Below are 19456 nucleotides of genomic sequence, written 5' to 3' on the forward strand. Positions count from 1 at the left end.
ACTGGACCAAAAGCAAAGAAGTTTCCGGGATAAAATGAATGCTTCAAAGGTCAGCGGAGCAGGGGCGGGGGTATGGGGAACATGGTTTGCGGAGACTTCTAAGTCAATTGGCAAAATAATTCTATTATGAAATCATTCTGCATCCCACTTTGAAATGTGGCGTCTGGGGTCTTAAATGCTAACAAGCGGCCATCTAAGATGCAGCAATTGGTCTCAACCCACCTGGAGCAAAGGAAAATGAAGAACACCAAGGCCACACGGCAACTAAGAGCCCATGAAACAGAAAGGGCCACATGAACCAGAGACCTACATCACCCTGAGACCAGAAGAACTAGTTGGTGCCCGGCCACAATCGATGACTGCCCTGACAGGGAGCACAGCAGAGGACCCCTGAGGGAGCAGGAGATCAGTGGGATGCAGACCCCAAATTCTCATAAAAAGACCAAACTTAATGGTCTGACTGAGACTAGAGGAATCCCGGCGGCCATGGTCCCCAGACCTTCTGTTGGCACAGGACAGGAACCATCCCCGAAGACAACTCATCAGACATGAAAGGGACTGGTCAGCGGGTGGGAGAGAGACGCTGATGAAGAGTGAGCTAATTATATCAGGTGGACACTTGAGATTGTGTTGGCAACTCTTGTCTGGAGGGGGGATGCGAGGATAGAGAGGGAAGCCGGCAAAATTGTCACGAAAGGAGAGACTGAAAGGGCTGACTCAAGAGGGGGAGAGCAAGTGGGAGTACGGAGTAAGATGTATGTAAACTTATACGTGACAGACTGATTGGATTTGTAAACGTTCACTTGAAGCTTAATAAAAGTTAATAAAAAAAAAAAAACTAAAAGTCATCTTCAATTTCCTTCTGAAAAATGCAAAGACATCAAAAGCTTTTAATTCAAACTCTTCCTTCCGTCTTCCATGTTATTTTTGTCTGATATTGTAAACCTATTGTAATTTTTTAAAATATTCTGTTATATTTTTGGTGAAAGTACACACAGAAAAGCAGGTTCCCATTCAACAATGTAATGTTCAGTGACGTTGGTTACATTTTTCAGTTTGTGTCAACACCCTCATTATTTCTATTCTAGTCGTTCCACTCTCATTCATTTAGTCTCACTGGCCACCTCCAAACTCCTCTATGCTTTAGAGTGACTGCTATCTATTTGGTCTCATATGGATAATTTTTAAAAGAGCACATTTCTCAAGGGTAAAATTCTTTTTGAGCCAACCTGCTATTTAGTTAAAAGGTGATTTCAGGAGATGGTTTCTGTTCAAGGTTTAAAGAGTCTCTCAGGGCAATAGTCTATCTTGATTTTTAAATATTCAAAGTAGGCAGGTGCTTTTAACTACTGGTGCTTATTTAGATTTGTCATATGTTTAGCAATTTCTCTGCTCAGTTATATTTTGTATCTTTTAACTTTGTAAAGAGCCGCTTTTTCAAGTATATCCTTCCTTATTTCTTTCAGTGAGGATAAATGAAGGGTAATCTGTCCCAGTCTTTGATTCCTTAACTTTCTTTATTTTGCATTTATTCATAAAAGAACATTAGCTGACTTTATTGACCCTCAGCATGTTTAAGATAGTTTATTTTACTTTAGTATTCATAATTATTGCTTAGAAGTCTGCATTTGGTTTCTGGTTAATTTTAAGGTTTCTTATTTACTCTGTTGTTCTGCAGTTTCTCTAAGATGTATCTAGACACTAATTTGTTTTTATCTTCTTTGGTACTTAGTATATCACATAATTTGAAAATCCATAGCATCACAAAAAATTCTTACTATCATCTAGTTAGCTAATTCTTCTCACATTCCTTCTCTTTTCCTAGAACTCCTTTAGTTACATGGGGTTCTTTTCATTCTGATGTTGTAACTCTCAAGCACCCTTTTGAATTTCCATCTCTTTACCACTATATGCAGCCTTGTGGAGGAACCCTCAGATCTATCATCCAATCCACTAATTCTTTCTTCAGCTGCATCTAATCTGATCTTCAACTCATAAAGTTTGATTTTTAACTTCAAAAGCCTTATGTTTTGTTTTCCTCACTTGAAATCAACTGTTTTATTTTCAAAAAATCTTATTCTCATATTTTAGACATTTTTTATTTTAATCATGTAAAACATACTTATTTTATAATTTCTGTCAGGTTTTTTAGTTATACTATTCCTTATTGTGGCTCTCATATCTTACTATGGAAGATTTTATCTTTGTGTGTTTTGGAATTCTATTGTGAAATCATAAAGTGGTACTTTATTTGTGGTTGCTGTGTGTGGCGCAAGTTAAGACAGGGCCCCTTTTGAGCAGTTTTGCATATGCTTTCACTAAGTGCTTCATCGTTGGAATCAGACTCACAATAAAGAGTACCCATAGGAGCCATTTGCCTTAACCTGAGGTCAGGCTGAGACAGAATGCTTCCTTGTTGGTAACCGGAGACTACTGGCAGAGCTTTAGCCAGATCACACTCTTATTAAGGGTGTGGCTATTCAAGGGTTGAGTATAAATAGTGTTTCAGTTCCACTTCCCTGCTCTGCAGCTTCAAGATCTTCTCTCTTTCCCCCATGTGGGAGTTAATATCCAAGAAGCCAGACTTTGTAGTCCAACCAACTCGAGCAGAGAAGCTACCACATTACCTCAGACGATTACTACATTTGTTACCAGAGCTCTCTTTGTTTTTGACTCATCCATGCATATAGAAGAATGCTTATAATATTATTTCTACAATTTTTTGATACGTTTAATGAAAACATTTTCTGGCCATTTTAGTCAGCTAGATTATCACATAAGTAAAGGAATGAAAAACCCTCTGTGATCTACCATACAGGCTTAAGTACAGTGAAACTATGCTTTTGTTTATTGTTAACATTAGATATTAATATCCACAGAAAGTCATATGGGCATTATTTATCATTACATTTTTTATCACGCAGCTGCTTTTACCAAATTCTTTAGAAGACTGTATAACTGCCTAAATAATATATTCACATCGACCTCAAATTTTTCAAAGATATCTTTCTACAACTGGTATTATATTAGCTAAAAATTATTATTAAACTTAGTGACTATTATAAAACTGTTAATTTTCTTGCAAAGGTTGGAGACAGATAAATACATAATTATGTTAATAATCGTGGATATGAATTAATTAGGGAATGATATTTTTCAATACCATTATAGTTAATTACTAAAATTGTTTGCTATTCTGGAAAACTCCTGACAGAGATAGTTTCTATGAAATAGATACAGAATCCACTCCTGATTACTAAAGTAATAGAAGAGAAGACTTGGGTTAAAGAAGATCAAACATAACCTTAAATAATATGTATTCAGCACAAATCACAAAGTTGACTTAATATGAACTTAATTCCTTTAAGCCATGGCCAAGGTTTAGGCAAATATTTTCCATTCTGTAGCTATAAATAACAAAAATAATACAAGTATGATAATTTATCATATTAATTGCTTCATAAAGAATCACTGAGAGGAGCCCTGGTAGCACGATTAAGCACCTGACTATTAGCCTAAAGGCCGGCAATTCAATCCCACCAAGAGGCACCATGGAAGCCAGGCCTGGCGACCTGCTTCCGAAAGCTCACAGCCTTGAAAACCCTGCAGAGTAGTTTTACTCTGCACACATAGAGTCATAATGAGTTGGAAATGACTTGACAGCAACTAAAAACAACAAAAATGGCTCTCTTAACTCAGAACCTGTCTGTGGTGAAATGAGTTGCTTTATGTGGCCTGTTGCCTTGGTTTTTTGGAAAAATAGATGGAAAGGTTTTTTCCCTAAGCTCTGAGAAGTTACCTTTGCCCTAGTTTTTTTACCCCAGAGGGTTTGTTACTTTGGCTGAGAGAGCTGTCTTGCACTGAAGAGGGGAGGGATGTACTCTCCTCTCCCAGGAGCATTCCAGACTTTGCCTGTGTGCTTCCCGATCCTAATCCTGATTTGTAGCCTGTTTATCCCGATCCTGAGTTATAACTGTTGCTTCCTTAATAAACCACTTAACTGTAAGTATGGTCTGTGAGTTCTGCATGGACATTGCAACAGATTATTGAACACAGAAGAGAAGTAGAGAGTGCTTTGGGAGGGATGGTTGGTGTCAGAATTGGTAAAAAGGTTGGAGAATGGAGATATGTTTGACCTCTACCTCGTAGGGATCAGTCTGGGGCTGATCTTGATTCGCATTATTGTCCCTTAAGTTAGGTTTTAACACTATTACTCCCACCATTTTACACTACCTTTTACAATGTTTGACTAAGACTCAAGTAAGTCGGAGACTCAGACTCTGTGGTATGTTATCCCTTCTCCTTTCTTTTTCTCACTTTAATTAACTCCACTCCACTCCCAAATACTGGCTTTGGTTTGTTTAAGTGGATGCATTTGCCTCACCCTACTCCCACCCTTGTCTCTGTATAATGTATGCTTGCAATTGTTTTGCTCTTGTTGTTGTTGTTAGGTGCCATCAATTCAGACTCATAGCAACCCTAGAGAACAGAGTAGAACTGCCCCATAGGGTTTCCAAGGAGTGGCTGGTGGATTCGAACGGCCGACCTTTTGGTTAGCAGCTGTAGCTCTTAGCCACTGAGCCACCAGGGCTTTGCTCTAGAGAGGGCCTACTGCCTACTGAAGAGACTCCCTCATCTGACTGGCAGGTAAATGGGTCATCCCCAAATCTGAGGAGACAAACACAATATGGTGTTAGATTATGTTGTTCCTATTTACAAGTAATAGGAACAATATAGCTTAGGCGTTTTCACTAATTTGTAAAAACTTTAATGTTTTCCTCAAATTTGTTACTACTTTTTGTTTTGATAAATCATTAATTAATCCATCCTGGATAACTGAAAATCGGCTGTATCACTTGATACACATCTACTTAAACTTCCCTCTACACAAAATCATTTATTTTATGTACAGAAAATATAATCTTATCAATATTGCTTACATAGGCCTTATAAATCCACTGTTTCAACAGAATTAGTGTTGCAAATCAGATTCATTTTGGTTAATTATTAAAAAGAAAATAGCAAAGAAAATAAAGAAATTTTGATGAAATAATCAGATTGTCCATCAGCATTGGGAGTTTTAACATTTATGCCTTTTGTTGTTAAAAAAAAAATCTTTTTAAAAACGCATGTCATGTGAAGACACGCTGAAACTTTATCTCATAAAAGGTAAGCATCTGAGCTAACTTTTTCAAGGCAAACTACTGGCCAGCATCTCCTTCAATATACAAGATACAAAACTGAAAAGCTTCCCAGTCTAGCAAAACACGACCATTCTCAATTAGGACACTTATTCCCAGGGTTGTAGTCAAATATTTTTCAAGAGCTGAGTGATTTGATGAAAGCCACTGAGGTAACACTTTTTTTCTCAACATCCTTCCATTGGGAAATTGCCTTTTATTACTTTATATTTTGTGTTCAAAGAACAGTCTAGCCATTGACTTCTAATAATCAAATTTGTTACTCAAACTCAAGTCCAGTTATTTGGAAAATTTAAAGTGGATAATACAGTCCAAATCAAAACCAAACCCATTGCCATCAAGTCGATTCCGACTTGTAGTGACCCTATAGGACAGAGCAGACCTGCTCCATAGAGTTTCCAAGGAGCGCTTAGTGGATTCAAACTGCTGAACTTTTGGTTAGCGGCCATAGCTCTGAACCACTACACCACCAGGGATAATACAGTAGAGGATGTAAATGGCCATGGATCAACGAAACAGCAGATGAAATTCCTAGACTTTCTTCAGTGTTTTTCCTGAATATTCTGGTTCTTCAGTTACAGAGAATGGTTCTGAGAGCTACAGAGAATCTTCCTCAACTATCATAATAATCCACACAAGGTACCCCTTCTGGTGCTCAGCTCAGGCACAATTGGTTTCTGTGACTCACAATCAAAAACTACCAAATCATTTAAGAAAATAGATCCCTCTAGTAATTTAACATATTCAGAGCCTGAATATAATTGCAGGTAAAAAGGAATGGCGAAGGTTACCTGGCATTTTTGCTACAAGTTAGGGACTAAATACATTTAGTACTTCTCTTCCATACAAAGCTCTAGAAATCAAATTTATCACAGGAACATCATTACTGATTATACAGGTTGTTTACTACATAATTCCAGGTGGGTATTTACATACACAACAATGTGGATGGCTCCCTCTTATGTTGTGTAATGCCCAACCTCTACAACTGGATGAGGTGGGACTTAAGTACCTCTTACTCGTATATGCCAAGTACTGGATGACACACACAAAAAATACAACAGGCTTCTCTGAAGGCAAGAAAAAAAAAGGATGACATACACTCACCTCTGTAATGTGATAAAGGCCCCACAATCAGTGAGGATGAAGCATGGGGAACTGTATTAAATAATGGATAGTTCTGTTTTGCAGTCGCCTTTGCCAGCCAACAAATGGAGAGAGAAACACCCAAAACAGATGATACTGAATGATATGGTAATGCAGAAAATTAAAGAACCACATAAAATCAAATCTGCACCTTAGGGCCAAGAATCACTGAGTGTAAAGTATATTCAGATGTAGGGGCAAAGGAATTTCATGTGCTTATTCTAAACCTACAATACATCATATCATAATGCATGAGGCTGCAACATGACTATCTGATTTACATAATATGAAACAAGGGACTTCATCTGTAACTAAACAATATGATAAAAGTATGACAAATGTACTGCTTATTGTCAAGGGCATTCACAGTCCTTCACACAGCCAATTTCTGCTAACTTAGCAAGCAAATGAATGAAGCACATTATTTCAAAGAGCCTAAGTTCTTTTATTCAAAAGCATTAGAAATGTCCCTGACTAAAATGGAAGAGCAATTGTCAGCAGCATTTAAGAACCTCAGATAAGGCTACAATTTTTAATCTTCAACTTTTCATTTGTCAGCTTCCTTTCATAGGACCCAAATAACGTATTATTAAACTCATAATATTCAAAGCTTTTTTTGGATGGTAGAGATACGCTTGCTGACTGGACCTGTGCTCATGTGGATTCAAATTCTCTCATTTTTGGCTCATGTCAGCTCAGTGTGCCTGATGTCTGCATCACAGAGTTTCATTGTGCAAGTTCATGGAAATGATATCATTAGACTTTGGCAACTGGAAGGACCCATAAATTCTGCTTACATTTTGATTTATATTGAAGGAAAAAAAAAATGAAATGTAGCCTTTAATTTCCAAGAATGAAGATGCATCTGAGAATAAGTCTCATTGTAAAGTTTTATAGTGCTCTGGGACATACCTATAAATGATTCATTCAAAAATTATTCTGTGATTTGTATTAAATCAAGATATTTCTGTCATTTCCATATTTTATTAAATTTTCTATCTTACTTGCCAAGGGCATTAGTTTGAAAATAACTTTTAGAAGTATTATACATATATCAAAACCATTTCAATAAATATCAAAGGCAACACTGTCATTAATAAAATTAGGTTTTAAATTGAAGATTATTTTCAAGAGACATAGACTTATGTCTTCTCCAGGATTTCAAAGAGAAATCTGAAAATTACACTAAGAAAGCAGAGAGTTGACAGCTAGGAGAAGATGTTTTGTGTTTTTGTTACTATGAACACAAAAGCACTAGTCAGCTTGAAACTATTTCTTTGTACCACACAGAACAATTTAACAAATATATTACTGATGATAGGTTTTGATTTATAAGCGTGTTATACATTTTAGTTGAAACCAAAATTAATCCTTGAGCGAAAATTTCTTCCTACCAATGTGTTCACGTAACATGCAACATTGAATAATTGCGTGAGATGAGCAATCACTAGAAACTGGGCCTGGTCATAAATTTAGTTTATCAAATTGGATAAAAACATAGAATCCGTGGAAATAAACAGTTTTTTATTTTATTTTTCACAATTCTTTGCAAAGTTAAAGATCTGATCACCTTTATGTATATGCTAACTAAAAACTGATTCTTTTTCCTGAATTGTAAAAACCATTCATTTCAACTTTCTTGATTAAATAATACTAGGCCATTTCAGAATAGAATACTCCTTTTAGTGGGCTGGTGTTCGCTGTTAAGGCAACGGAAGCAGTTGATGAGGAGAAAGGGTGATCCTCCCCCACAAGCCTCAGCGCCACAGGTGAGTAACGGGAGAATTTGTCAGTATCTATCCATATTTTATATGTGCATCCCAAAAGGACAGCAGTTCGAATCCATTAGCCACTCGTTGGAAGTCCTATGGGGCGGTTCTACTCTGTCCTATAGGGTCGCTTTGAGTCGAAATCAACTTGACAGCAATGGGTTTGGCTTTTTTTGGCGAGGGGGTTGCCTTTTGATAGAGCGATTTCTTGTAATATATCCGAAATGAATATCAGCAAATTATAAAACTATATAAAGAAGAAATACAACCAGAATAGTCCTTAGAAGCTAGGTAGGTAACACTTTTGCTCACTTATTTTGGACATGTTATCAGGAAAGATCAACTGCTAGAAAAGGATCTTTTGTTTGGTAAAGTAGAAGGTCAGTGAAAATGAGGGAAATGTTCAATGAGACGAATTGCAGTAATCGTCACAACAATGAACTCAAACATAACAATGATCACGGAGATGGTGCACAGCCGGGCAATACTTTGTTTTGTTGTAGATAAAGTGTCCACAAGTGAGAGGCAACTCCACAGCAACTAACAACAACAACATATGTAAAGATATGTATTGAAACTTTTTTTTTAATTTTACTTTAGATGAAGGTTTACAGAGCAAATTAGTTTCTCATTAAAACTATACCCATATTGTTTTGTGACACTGGTTGCCAGCCCCACAACATGTCAACACTCTCCCCTTCTCCACCCTGGGCTCCCCACTACCAGCTTTCTGACCGCCTCCTGCTGTCTCCTCCTTGCCCCTAGGCTGGTGTGCTCATTTAGTCTTGTTTTGTTTCATGAGCTTGTCTAATCTTCGGCTGAAGGGTGAACCTCAGGAGTAACTTCATTACTAAGCTATAAGCGTGCCCGCGGGCCCTACTCTCAGGGTTTCTTCGGGCTCTGTCAGATCAGTAAGTCTGGTCTTTTTTTTCAGGTTAGAGTTTTGTTCTACATTTTTATCCAGCTCTGTCCAGAACTCTCTATTGTGATCCTTGTCAGAGAAGTCAGTGGTGGTAGCCGGGCTGTGCTGGACTCAGTCTGGTGGAGGCTGTGGTAGTTGTGGCTCATTAGTCCTTTGGACTAATCTTTCCCTTCTGTCTTTGGTTTTCTTCATTCTCCTCTGCTCCAGATGGAGTGGAATTGGTGGATTATCTTAGATGGCCGTTCACAAGCTTTTAAGACCCCAAATGCAACTCACCAAAGTAGGATGTGGAACATTTTCTTTATAAACTATATTATACAAATTGAGCTAGATGTGCCCCAAGACCATGGTTCCCCACCCTCAGCCTAGTAATTTGGTACCTCAGGAGGTCTGGATATATCTATAAAGCTTCCATGACCTATGTATTAACACTTTTTATCTAAGAGCAATAAATTATAAAGTTCTATAAATAGATATGTTAAATAATTTATGGTACATCTATTCAATAAAATAGTATGCTTCTCCTCCTACCAAATGATATAGAGCAATATGAGTGTATCAGTTTCCTATTGCTGCAATAACATATTACCAGAAACACTGGCTTAAAACAACACAAATTAGTATCTTATAGTTTTAGATCTCAGCAGCCAAAAAATGGGTGTGACTTGGCTAAAATCCAGGTGTAACCAAGGCTGCATTCCTTTTAGAGGTTCTAGGGATGAACCTGTTTCCTTATTTTTCCAGTGTCTAGAGGTAGCTTGCATTCCTTGGCTTTGGCCCCTTCCTCCATCTTCAAAACCAGCAGTATAGCATCTTCCACTATCTCACTAACCGTGATGGTTTGCCTCCTCTTCCATCTTTTAAGGGCCCTTGTGATTACAATGCACTCACCCAGAATAATCTCCTCATCTCACAATCCCTAACTCCCTTTTGCCATGTAAAGTAATTCAAAGGTTCTGGGGATGAGGATGTGGATATCTTTGGGAGAACATTATTCTGACTACCACAATAAGTGACACAAAATGACTTGCAAGATATATTGTTAAGTGGAGAAAAAAGATAAAACTGAAGCTTTTATGTAATAAAAGAAAAAGTTCTCTATGTATACATTAACGCATATATTCTTTATGTACACACCAACTCTTAATGCTGGTTACTTTGGGGCAAGAGAGTGAGAGTAGGAGTTGGATAAAAGGTAATTTACTGTAAACACTAAGGTAATTTTTACACTTCTACCTTGAGAATATGTTTATACATATACTGGGCAAATATATATATAAACCACTGCCATCAAGTAGATTCCAACTCATAGCGACTCTGTAGGACAGAGTAGAACTGCCCCCATAGGGTTTGCAAGGCTATAAATCGTTCCAGAAGCAGACTGCTATATCTTTCTTCTATGGAGCAGCTGGTGGGTTTGAACAGCCAACCTTTTGGTTTGCAGCCGAGTGCTTTAATCACTGTGCCATCACTGTCTAGGAATAAACACGGTTGACATTTTTTTAGTACATTCATAGGAAATAAAGCTGAAGAAAATGTACTAAAAAATGTCAGCCGTGTTTATTCCTAGGTAGTGAAATTATAGGCTACTTTTGTTATCTTCATTCTTTTATTTATCAATTTTTATAACAAATTTATTATACTTGCAGTAAGAGAAAAATATGAATTAATCAAATTATGATTATCATCTTGTTTAGGCTCAGAGGCAATATTTCCAGTGCCTATTATGATAAGGAGAAGGAAGACAGCCTTCATCAACTGAGAAATAAATATATAAAACCCAGTAATAGTTAATGTGTTCTAGTTTCTGTATATCAGATTAGTGGCCAATACAAGACAAAGGTTCAAATTAAGCACATACACTATTTCATGATTCATAAGTAACAATATAGATTTCATATGGTACTATATATCCTTCTTTAAGAAATATAATACCTAGTACTATAAAAAATAAAATATATATTTAAAAATCTTGTCATGAAAAAAATATTATAAAACATGACATGAAATATTCAGATTAAGAATACAAACATAAGGTCTGTGTTCACTGAAAATCCTAACCATTTACATTAACAACAATATTTGCTACTCTATTATTTTATAGAAGCAGTTCATTAAAAAAAAAAATGAAACAGACATGGGGAATACAGAGTGGAGAGGAAGAGTGTGCTGTCACATTAGGGGGAGAGCAGCTAGGGTTACATGTCAAGGTGTGTATAAGTTTTTGTATGAGAGACCAACTTAATTTATAAACTTTCACTTAAAGCACAATAAAACAAAAAGAGGAAAACAAAAAACTGAATCAAGAAAACTTTAAGATTTGTTAATCTTCCATAAGTAAAAAAAATGGTTAAAACCATAAACAAGATAAATTTTAGTATAAACTGGCTTTGTAGAGATCCCCTTAAAAGTGATTAAAATTGGCTTGTAAGTTTAATTAAATAATTTTGCCATATCTACCCTGTCACTCTGAAAAAGTGACATACCTACCATAGAAAAGATGCATGTATTCAAAATATTTTTTAACAATTTTAACAACAAAATTTAAACAAAAATACGTGAAAATTTAGCAGATACTTGAGAAAACATGAGATAAAGGAATTCAATCTTGGTTTCTTGCTAAACAACTTGAATTGGACTTTGGCTTTTATTTTGCTTATAATCCTTTTTAAAAAGTTTAATATTGTCACATTAAAAACTATCATTCTTGATTGGCAAGGAAGAAGTAAAAGTATCTCTATTTGCAGATGACATGATCTTATACACAGAAAACCCTAAGGAATCCTCCAGAAAACTACTGAAACTAATAAAAGAGCTCAGCAGAGTATCGGGATACAAGATAAACATACAAAAATCAGTTGGATACTTCTATACCAACAAAAAGAACATCGAAGAGGAAATCACCAAATCAATGCCATTTACAGTAGCCCCCAAGAAGATAAAATACTTAGGAATAGATCTTACCAGAGATGTAAAAGACTTATACAAAGAAAACTACAGTACACTTCTGCAAGAAACCAAAACAGACTTACATAACTGAAAGAACATACCTTGCTCGTGGATAGGAAGACGTAACATTATAAAAATGTCTATTCTACCAAAAGCCATCTATACATTTAATGCAGTTCCAGTCAAAATCCCAAGGACATTCTTTAATGAGATGGAGAAACAAATCACCAATTTCATATGGAAGGGAAAGAGGCCCCGGATAAATAAGGCATTACTGAAAAAGAAGAACAAGGTGGGAGGCCTTACTTTACCTGATTTTAGAACCTATTATACCGCCACAGTAGTCAAAACAGCTTGGTACTGGTACAACAAAAGATGCATGGACCAATGGAACAGAATTGAGAATCCAGACACAAATCCATCCACATATGAGCAGTTGATATTTGACAAAGGCCCCAAAACAGTTAAATGGGGAAAAGACAGTCTTTTTAACAAATGGTACTGGCATAACTGGATACCCATCTGCAAAAAAATGAAACAAGACCCATACCTCACTCCATGCACAAAAAGTAACTCAAAATGGATAAAAGACCTAAATATAAAATCTAAAATGATAAAGATCATGGAAGAAAAAATATGGACAATGTTAGGAGCCCTAATACATGGCATAAACAGTATAAAAAAACATTACAAAGAATGTAGAAGAAAAACTAGATAACTGGGAGCTACTAAAAATCAAACACCTATGCTCATCCAAAGACTTCACCAAATGAGTAAAAAGACTACCTACAGACTGGAAAAAAGTTTTCAGCTATGACATTTTTGATCAGCGCCTGATCTCTAAAATCTACATGATACTGCAAAAACTCAATTGCATAGAGACAAATAACCCAATTAAAAAATGGGCAAAAATATGAATAAAAAACACCACAAAAGAAGACATTCAATATATGAGGAAATGTTCATGATCATTAGCCATTAGAGAAATGCAGATCAAAACTACAATGAGATTTCATCTCACTCCAACAAGGCTGGCATTAATCCAAAACACACAAAATAATTTTTTTGGAGAGGCTGTGGAGAGATTGGCACTTCTACACTACTGGTGGGAATGTCAAATGGTACAACCACTTTGGAAATTGATTTGGCACTTCCTCAAAAAGCTAGAAATAGAACTACCATACGATCCAGCAATCCCACTCCTTGGAATATATCCTAGAGAAATAAGAGCCTTTACACGAACAGATATATCCACACCCATGTTTACTGCAGCACTGTCGACAATAGCAAAAAGATAGAACAACCAAGGTGCCCATCAACGGATGAATGGATAAATAAAATATGGTATATTCACACAATGGAATACTACGCATCAATAAAGAACAGTGAGGAATCTGTGAAACATTTCATAACATGGAGGAACCTGGAAGGCATTATGCTGAGTGAAATTAGTTGCAAAAGGACAAATATTGCATAAGACCACTATTATAAGAACTTTAGAAATAGTTTAAACTGAGAAGAAAACATTCTTTTGTGGTTATGAGGAGGGGAGGGAAGGAGGGCGGAAGAGGGGCATTCACTAATTAGATAGCAGATAAGAACTACTTTAGGTGAAGGGAAAGACAGCACACAATACAGGGGAGGTCAGCACAATTGGACTAAACCAAAAGCAAAGAAGTTTCCTGAATAAACTGAATGCTTCAAAGGCCAGTGGAGCAGGGGCAGGGGTCTGTGGACCATGGTTTCAGGGGACATCTAAGTCAATTGGCATAATAAAATCTATTAAGAAAACATTCTGCATCCCACTTTGAAGAGTGGCGCCTGGAGTCTTAAACGCTAGCAAGCAGCCATCTAAGATGCATCAATTGGTCTCAACCCACCTGGATCAAAGGAGAACGAAGAACACCAAGGACACAAGGTGATTATGAGCCCAAGAGACAGAAAGGGCCAAATGAACCAGAGACTACATCATCCTGAGACCAAAAGAACTAGATGGTGCCCGGCTACAACTGACGACTGCCCTGACAGGGAACACAACAGAGAACCCCTGAGGGAGCACGAGAGCAATGGGATGAAGACCCCAAATTCTCATAAGACCAGACTTAATGGTCTGACTGAGACTGGAAGGGTCCCAGTAGTCATGGCCCCCAGACCTTCTGCTGGCCCAGGCCAGGAACCATTCCCGAAGCCAACTCTTCAGACATGGATTGGACTGGACAGTGGGTTGGAGAGGGATGCTGGTAAGGAGTGAGCTTCTTGGATCAGGTGGACACTTGAGACTATGTTGGCATTTCCTGCCTGGAGGGGAGATGAGAGGGTGGAGGGGGTTAGAAGCTGGCAAAATGGACATGAAAAGAGAGAGTGGAGGGAGAGAGCGGTCTGTCTCATTAGGGGGAGAGCAATTGGGAGTGTGTAGCAAGGTGTATATGGGTTTTTGTGTGAGAGGCTGACTTGATTTGTAAACTTTCACTTAAAGTGCAATAAAAATTATTAAAAAACTTTCATTCTTTTTCCTTTTTAAAAATATTTTTCATCAAGATTTATATTACACATAATTAGATCTAAAAATGATAGTGTCAAATTTTTATCAATATAAAATCAGATACAGCTTAAGAAGCAGAATAATCTCCAGAGCTCTGCACATAAAGCAAACTCAAAATGAGTTCACAAGAAAAAAAAAGACTTTACTAAGCAGTACAAAAATTATGATGAAGACTACAAAGGAGGAAATGCTATTCTTTGTTGGTACTGAGAATATGCACAGTAAAACATATACCAATTCAAGCGTTTCTACATATACAATTCATGACATTGATTACATTCAAATTTTGCAACCATTCTCACCCACTCCTGAGTTATCCCTCCTCGGTTAATAAACTCATTGCCCCTAAGGTTCCTATCTAACCGTTTAAGTTGCTGTTGTCACTTTGATCTATTATAGATCTTAAAAGAGCATAATGCTCAAGGCAGACATTGTTTATTAGTTAAACTAGACTATTATTTGGTTTTAAGAAGACTTCAGGGGATGTTTTTGGTTTAAGGTTTAAAGATTATCTCTTATTGTTCCTGTGTTAAATAATTTCCCATGGCTCTTTTCTCTTACCATAAATATACTGTATAGAGACTCTCTTTGAGAAACTGACAATTTGAAGGTTCCCTCCAGATAATCAATTAAATTGTCATCTAATTACAATGTTTTTTAAAAAAAAAAATCCCCAAAAGTCACCATTCATTGGAATTGGCTTTGAGTTCCAGTACTTAGTCTTACAAATGCGACACGTTGCTCTTTACCCCATGAATGGGCATAGGACTAAAGGGAATTTGGTATAGGAATACAGACTAAAGTCAAGAAGGCTTCGCATGTATTTAAACAAGAAAAACAACAGAACAGAAGCTGACCTCTTCTGCTTCTGTACATCCTGTGCCTCTTCTTAGCTATTAGTAACAAAATAATAGTAGCTATTTTAATTAAGCTTTTACTCTGCCTCGTATGCTTTGCTACGTTCTTTAAGTACGTCATCTCTATCAAACCTGATATCTGGTGAAATAAAACCCAGTGCTGTCGGGTCGATTCCGACTCATAGCGACTCTATAGGACAGAGTAGAACTGCCCCACAGAGTTTTCAAGGAGCGCCTGGTGGATTTGAACTGCCAACCCTTTGGTTAACAGCTGTAGCAGTTAACCACTACGCCACCAGGGTTTCCAACTGGTGAAATAGGTATATTATATCCATTTTACAGATGCAAAACCCAAGGATCAGTGAGGCTAAATAACGTACCCTGGTCACACAGCTAAAAACTAGGCTACCTGGAATTAGACCTGTGCCTATCTGTCTCCAGTATCTAATGCTCTTTTCATTACACCGGACATCTTTCATCCAAATATACACTGTTAATTTCCATTCATGCTTAAACATTCCTTTGAATCTGAAATACTCTTTAACACACTTTTTTGCAGTTAATATCAGTGTTCCTTTTTCTAGGTGTTAATCTTTGCCACCCATTTTATTTTATCACTTTTCTACCTGTAAACCTACTTACTGCTTAGAAAATAAAACTAGACAATAGCTAAACTAACTTCAAATAAAAAGGAATAATCCACCTGCTTATATTTTCTTGATAAATGTTAGTATATTTGACCATTTGAAAAATTGTTCCTTTTCTTTTTTATTATGTAGCAAACATCAGATCCAATAGGCTAACAGAATTTGGGAAGCAAGCTAGTCCAATATGAATTATTTAGTAAAAATCTAACAGCTTTGGTATACAAAGTAGACTTATAATCTTTCAAACAAATAAAACATTTCAAGTTGCGGTATCTTATTGAACTATTCGCCAACTTACAGGGAAAATCCTAGGGCAAACAAAGCAGTCAAACTCTACAGAAATGAAAAGTGTAAATTAATTAAATAAATGCTCACTGGATGTAGCAAGCTAACAAAGGAAAAAGGAACTAATATTGTTTCATAACTCTACATGTCAGGAATTTTCCACATCATTTTCTCATTTAAATTAAGTCACACTAAAAAGCAAGTATTATTAGCCTTATTTTACAAATGAGAAAAATGATACCTATGCAGGATGCATGACAAGTTTAAGTTCACGTAGCTGAGAGCTGGAAGATCCAGTATGCTGACTCATGTCTACTAAGCTCCAAAGCCCATGCTGCCTTACCTCTTCATAAAAACACCACCAGTAATATCTCATATATTAAACTTTGGTCCCATTCCATGTTCTCAATTTGTTGAGGATACCTCCAGCAATAATAGATGGATACTAATTTTATGAATAAGACAAGTAAATTTCTTATTCATAAAATTAGTGTTTTATGAGTAAAATAAGAAAAATAAAAGTACACTGAGTAAATTATCAATGTAAAAACATGTGTAGCATAACAACACGACAAAAAATATATCTGACAGTATGTCCTCCACATGAATAAAAGTTTCACAGGAGCTTATTCAATTACATACATTTGAGGAAAAAAATCACTGAATGTTCACTATATGCCATGTGGTATACAAGGTATTATATTATTCATCCTGTACTAGTACCCTTATTTTGTTAATAATGAGACTCAAAGAGGTCAATTAATCAACTCAAGATCATAGTAATAAAGATTTTCTAACCTTTTTTCTATAAGTTTTATGGTTTTAGTTTTCACGTTTAATTTTATGATCCTTTATGTACTAATATCACACATGGTGTTAAGTAGGGGTTGAGATTCATTTTGTCACATAAAAAAAAAAAAAAAAAAAAAAACCCAGTGCCGTCGAGTAGATTCCAACCCATAGCGACCCTATAGGACAGAGTAGAACTGCCCCATCGAGTTTCCAAGGAGTGCCTGGCGGATTCAAACTGCCAACCCTTTGGTTTGCAACCGTAGCACTTAACCACTACGCCACCATGGTTTCCATTTTGTCACATAGGTATCCTGAAATGTTCTAATACTATGTGATGAAGACTATCATTTCATCATTATATTATGTTGGTGTCTTTATTGAAAATCAGTTGAACATATATAGGTGGGTCTATTGCCAGACACTTCAATCTGTTTAATTGATCAGTGTGACTATCTTTCTGCTAAAACTCACTATCTTGATTAGCGAACCTTTATGGTAAATCTTGAAATCAGACAGTGTAAGTCTACCAACTTTGTTCTTCTTTTTCAAAGTTGTTTTGACTCTTCTAGGTACTTTTCATTTCCATATAAATATTGGAATCAGCTTGAAAATTTCTGCAAGAAAGGCTGCAGAGATTTTGACTGGAATTATATTGACACTATAAATCAATAATACAGAGAATAAACATCACAATAATAGTCTTTTAAGGAGTGAATTTTTATTTAGATCTTATTTAATTTCTCTCAGCAGTGATTTCTAGTTTTCTTTTTTCAGGTTTTACACATATTTTGTTAAATGTATTCTGATGTGTTTTATGCTTTGGGGAGATATTATAATTTTTTAATTATGTATTACCATTATATATAAATACAACCATGGGCTGACTAAACTATCAATGTAAAAACATGTACACCATGCAATTCTGATAAAGGATTTTTATAAATTGACTTTATATTCTACAACCTTAAAATTCCAATAATAAATTCTAGCAGTATTTTTGCTAGGTTTCTTAGACTTTTCATCGCACTGAGTAATATCATCTGTGAAGAGAGATAGTTTTTCTTCTTTTTTCCAAATCTTTATACCTTTCCTTTCTTTCTCCCATCTTATTGTACCGGTTATGACTTTCAGTACGATACTGACGTAAAGTGTTAAGAGTAGACATTCTTGCTTATTATCCGTCTCAGAGAGAAAACACTCAGTCTTTCACCAGTAAGTATGATGTTTGCTGTAGATTTTTTTGTAGATAACCTTTCTTAGATTGAAAAAAATGCCCTTAAGAATTCAATAAGAATTATTAGTTGATAAAATTTATTTTTATTTGTGTTTTGTTTTCTTTCAGTACATTAGAGGTATTGTTCCATTATCTTTTGGGCTCTGCATTTTCTGATGGGATGTCAAACAAACAAAACCCACTCCCATCAAGTCTATTCTGACTCATAGCAACCCTATAAGACACAGTAGAACTGCCCATAGGGTTCCCAAGGAGCGCCTGGTGGATTTGAACTGGAAACCTTTTGATTAGCAGTCATAGCTCTTAACCACTACACCACCAGGGTTTCCATAATGGGATGTCAGTCATCAAAAATTAAGCTTTTTTTTTTTTTTTAAATTAACTAACCCTATGCTTTGTCTATATGCCATCTAATGGTTGTTCATAAATCAGTACTCATGAATAGAGGGAGATGACTGACATTATTATAACAAAAATGAAATACAAAATCTAGAATAAAAGCATTATATCAAGGAATTAATGGGATTAACAGTACTGCCATCAAATTAGAAATGTCACTTATTTGGCTTTGGAAAACTTACCTTGTTATAAGTATAGCTGCATCCGCTGAAGTCATGTCTTCTCCCCAGCTTGTCGACATCTCTAAATGTATATCATTCTTTTTGCCAAATTCTTCATGTTGCCACTTACAAAAACTTTCTAGCATTTTCTCTCCATGGTGCCCAATATACAGATCTGCCTGCCCAAAACAAAAAAAGATATTTTCACTTCAAGGAAATTTATTTTCAGAAGTATAAAAAATTAAAACCTGAGGGAAATTACTGAATTACTAAAGCAGACTACTGCCATGACGTTAGTTAGAATCTGGAAGACATTCAGAATTAACTTAGCCTGAACTAAAAAAAGAAAAGCCCTGGTGGTACAATGGTTAAGCATTCAGCTGCCAAACAAAAGGCCGGCGGTTCAAACCCACCAGCCACTCTGCAAGAGGAAGACGTGGCAGTCGGCTGCCTTGGAAAGCCTATGGGGCAGTTCTACTCTGTCCTATAGGGGCGCTATGAGTTGGTATCAACTCGATGGCAATGGGCTTGGAGCTAAAAATCTTAAAACAT

At 36.2% G+C, this 19456-nt stretch overlaps 1 protein-coding gene across 1 annotated transcript in view; it reads right to left on the bottom strand.

The window, feature by feature from the left end:
• ADAMTS19 (ADAM metallopeptidase with thrombospondin type 1 motif 19) overlaps positions 1-19456 on the bottom strand; it is a 326216-nt gene that overhangs the window by 225858 nt on the left and 80902 nt on the right. The window contains exon 6 of the mRNA XM_064275572.1: positions 18926-19083. Coding sequence (XP_064131642.1) covers positions 18926-19083 — 158 coding nt within the window. The remainder of the gene's footprint in view (positions 1-18925; positions 19084-19456) is intronic.

The sequence above is a fragment of the Loxodonta africana genome, chromosome 2 (genome assembly GCF_030014295.1).
Source record: "Loxodonta africana isolate mLoxAfr1 chromosome 2, mLoxAfr1.hap2, whole genome shotgun sequence".
NCBI lineage: Eukaryota > Metazoa > Chordata > Mammalia > Proboscidea > Elephantidae > Loxodonta > Loxodonta africana.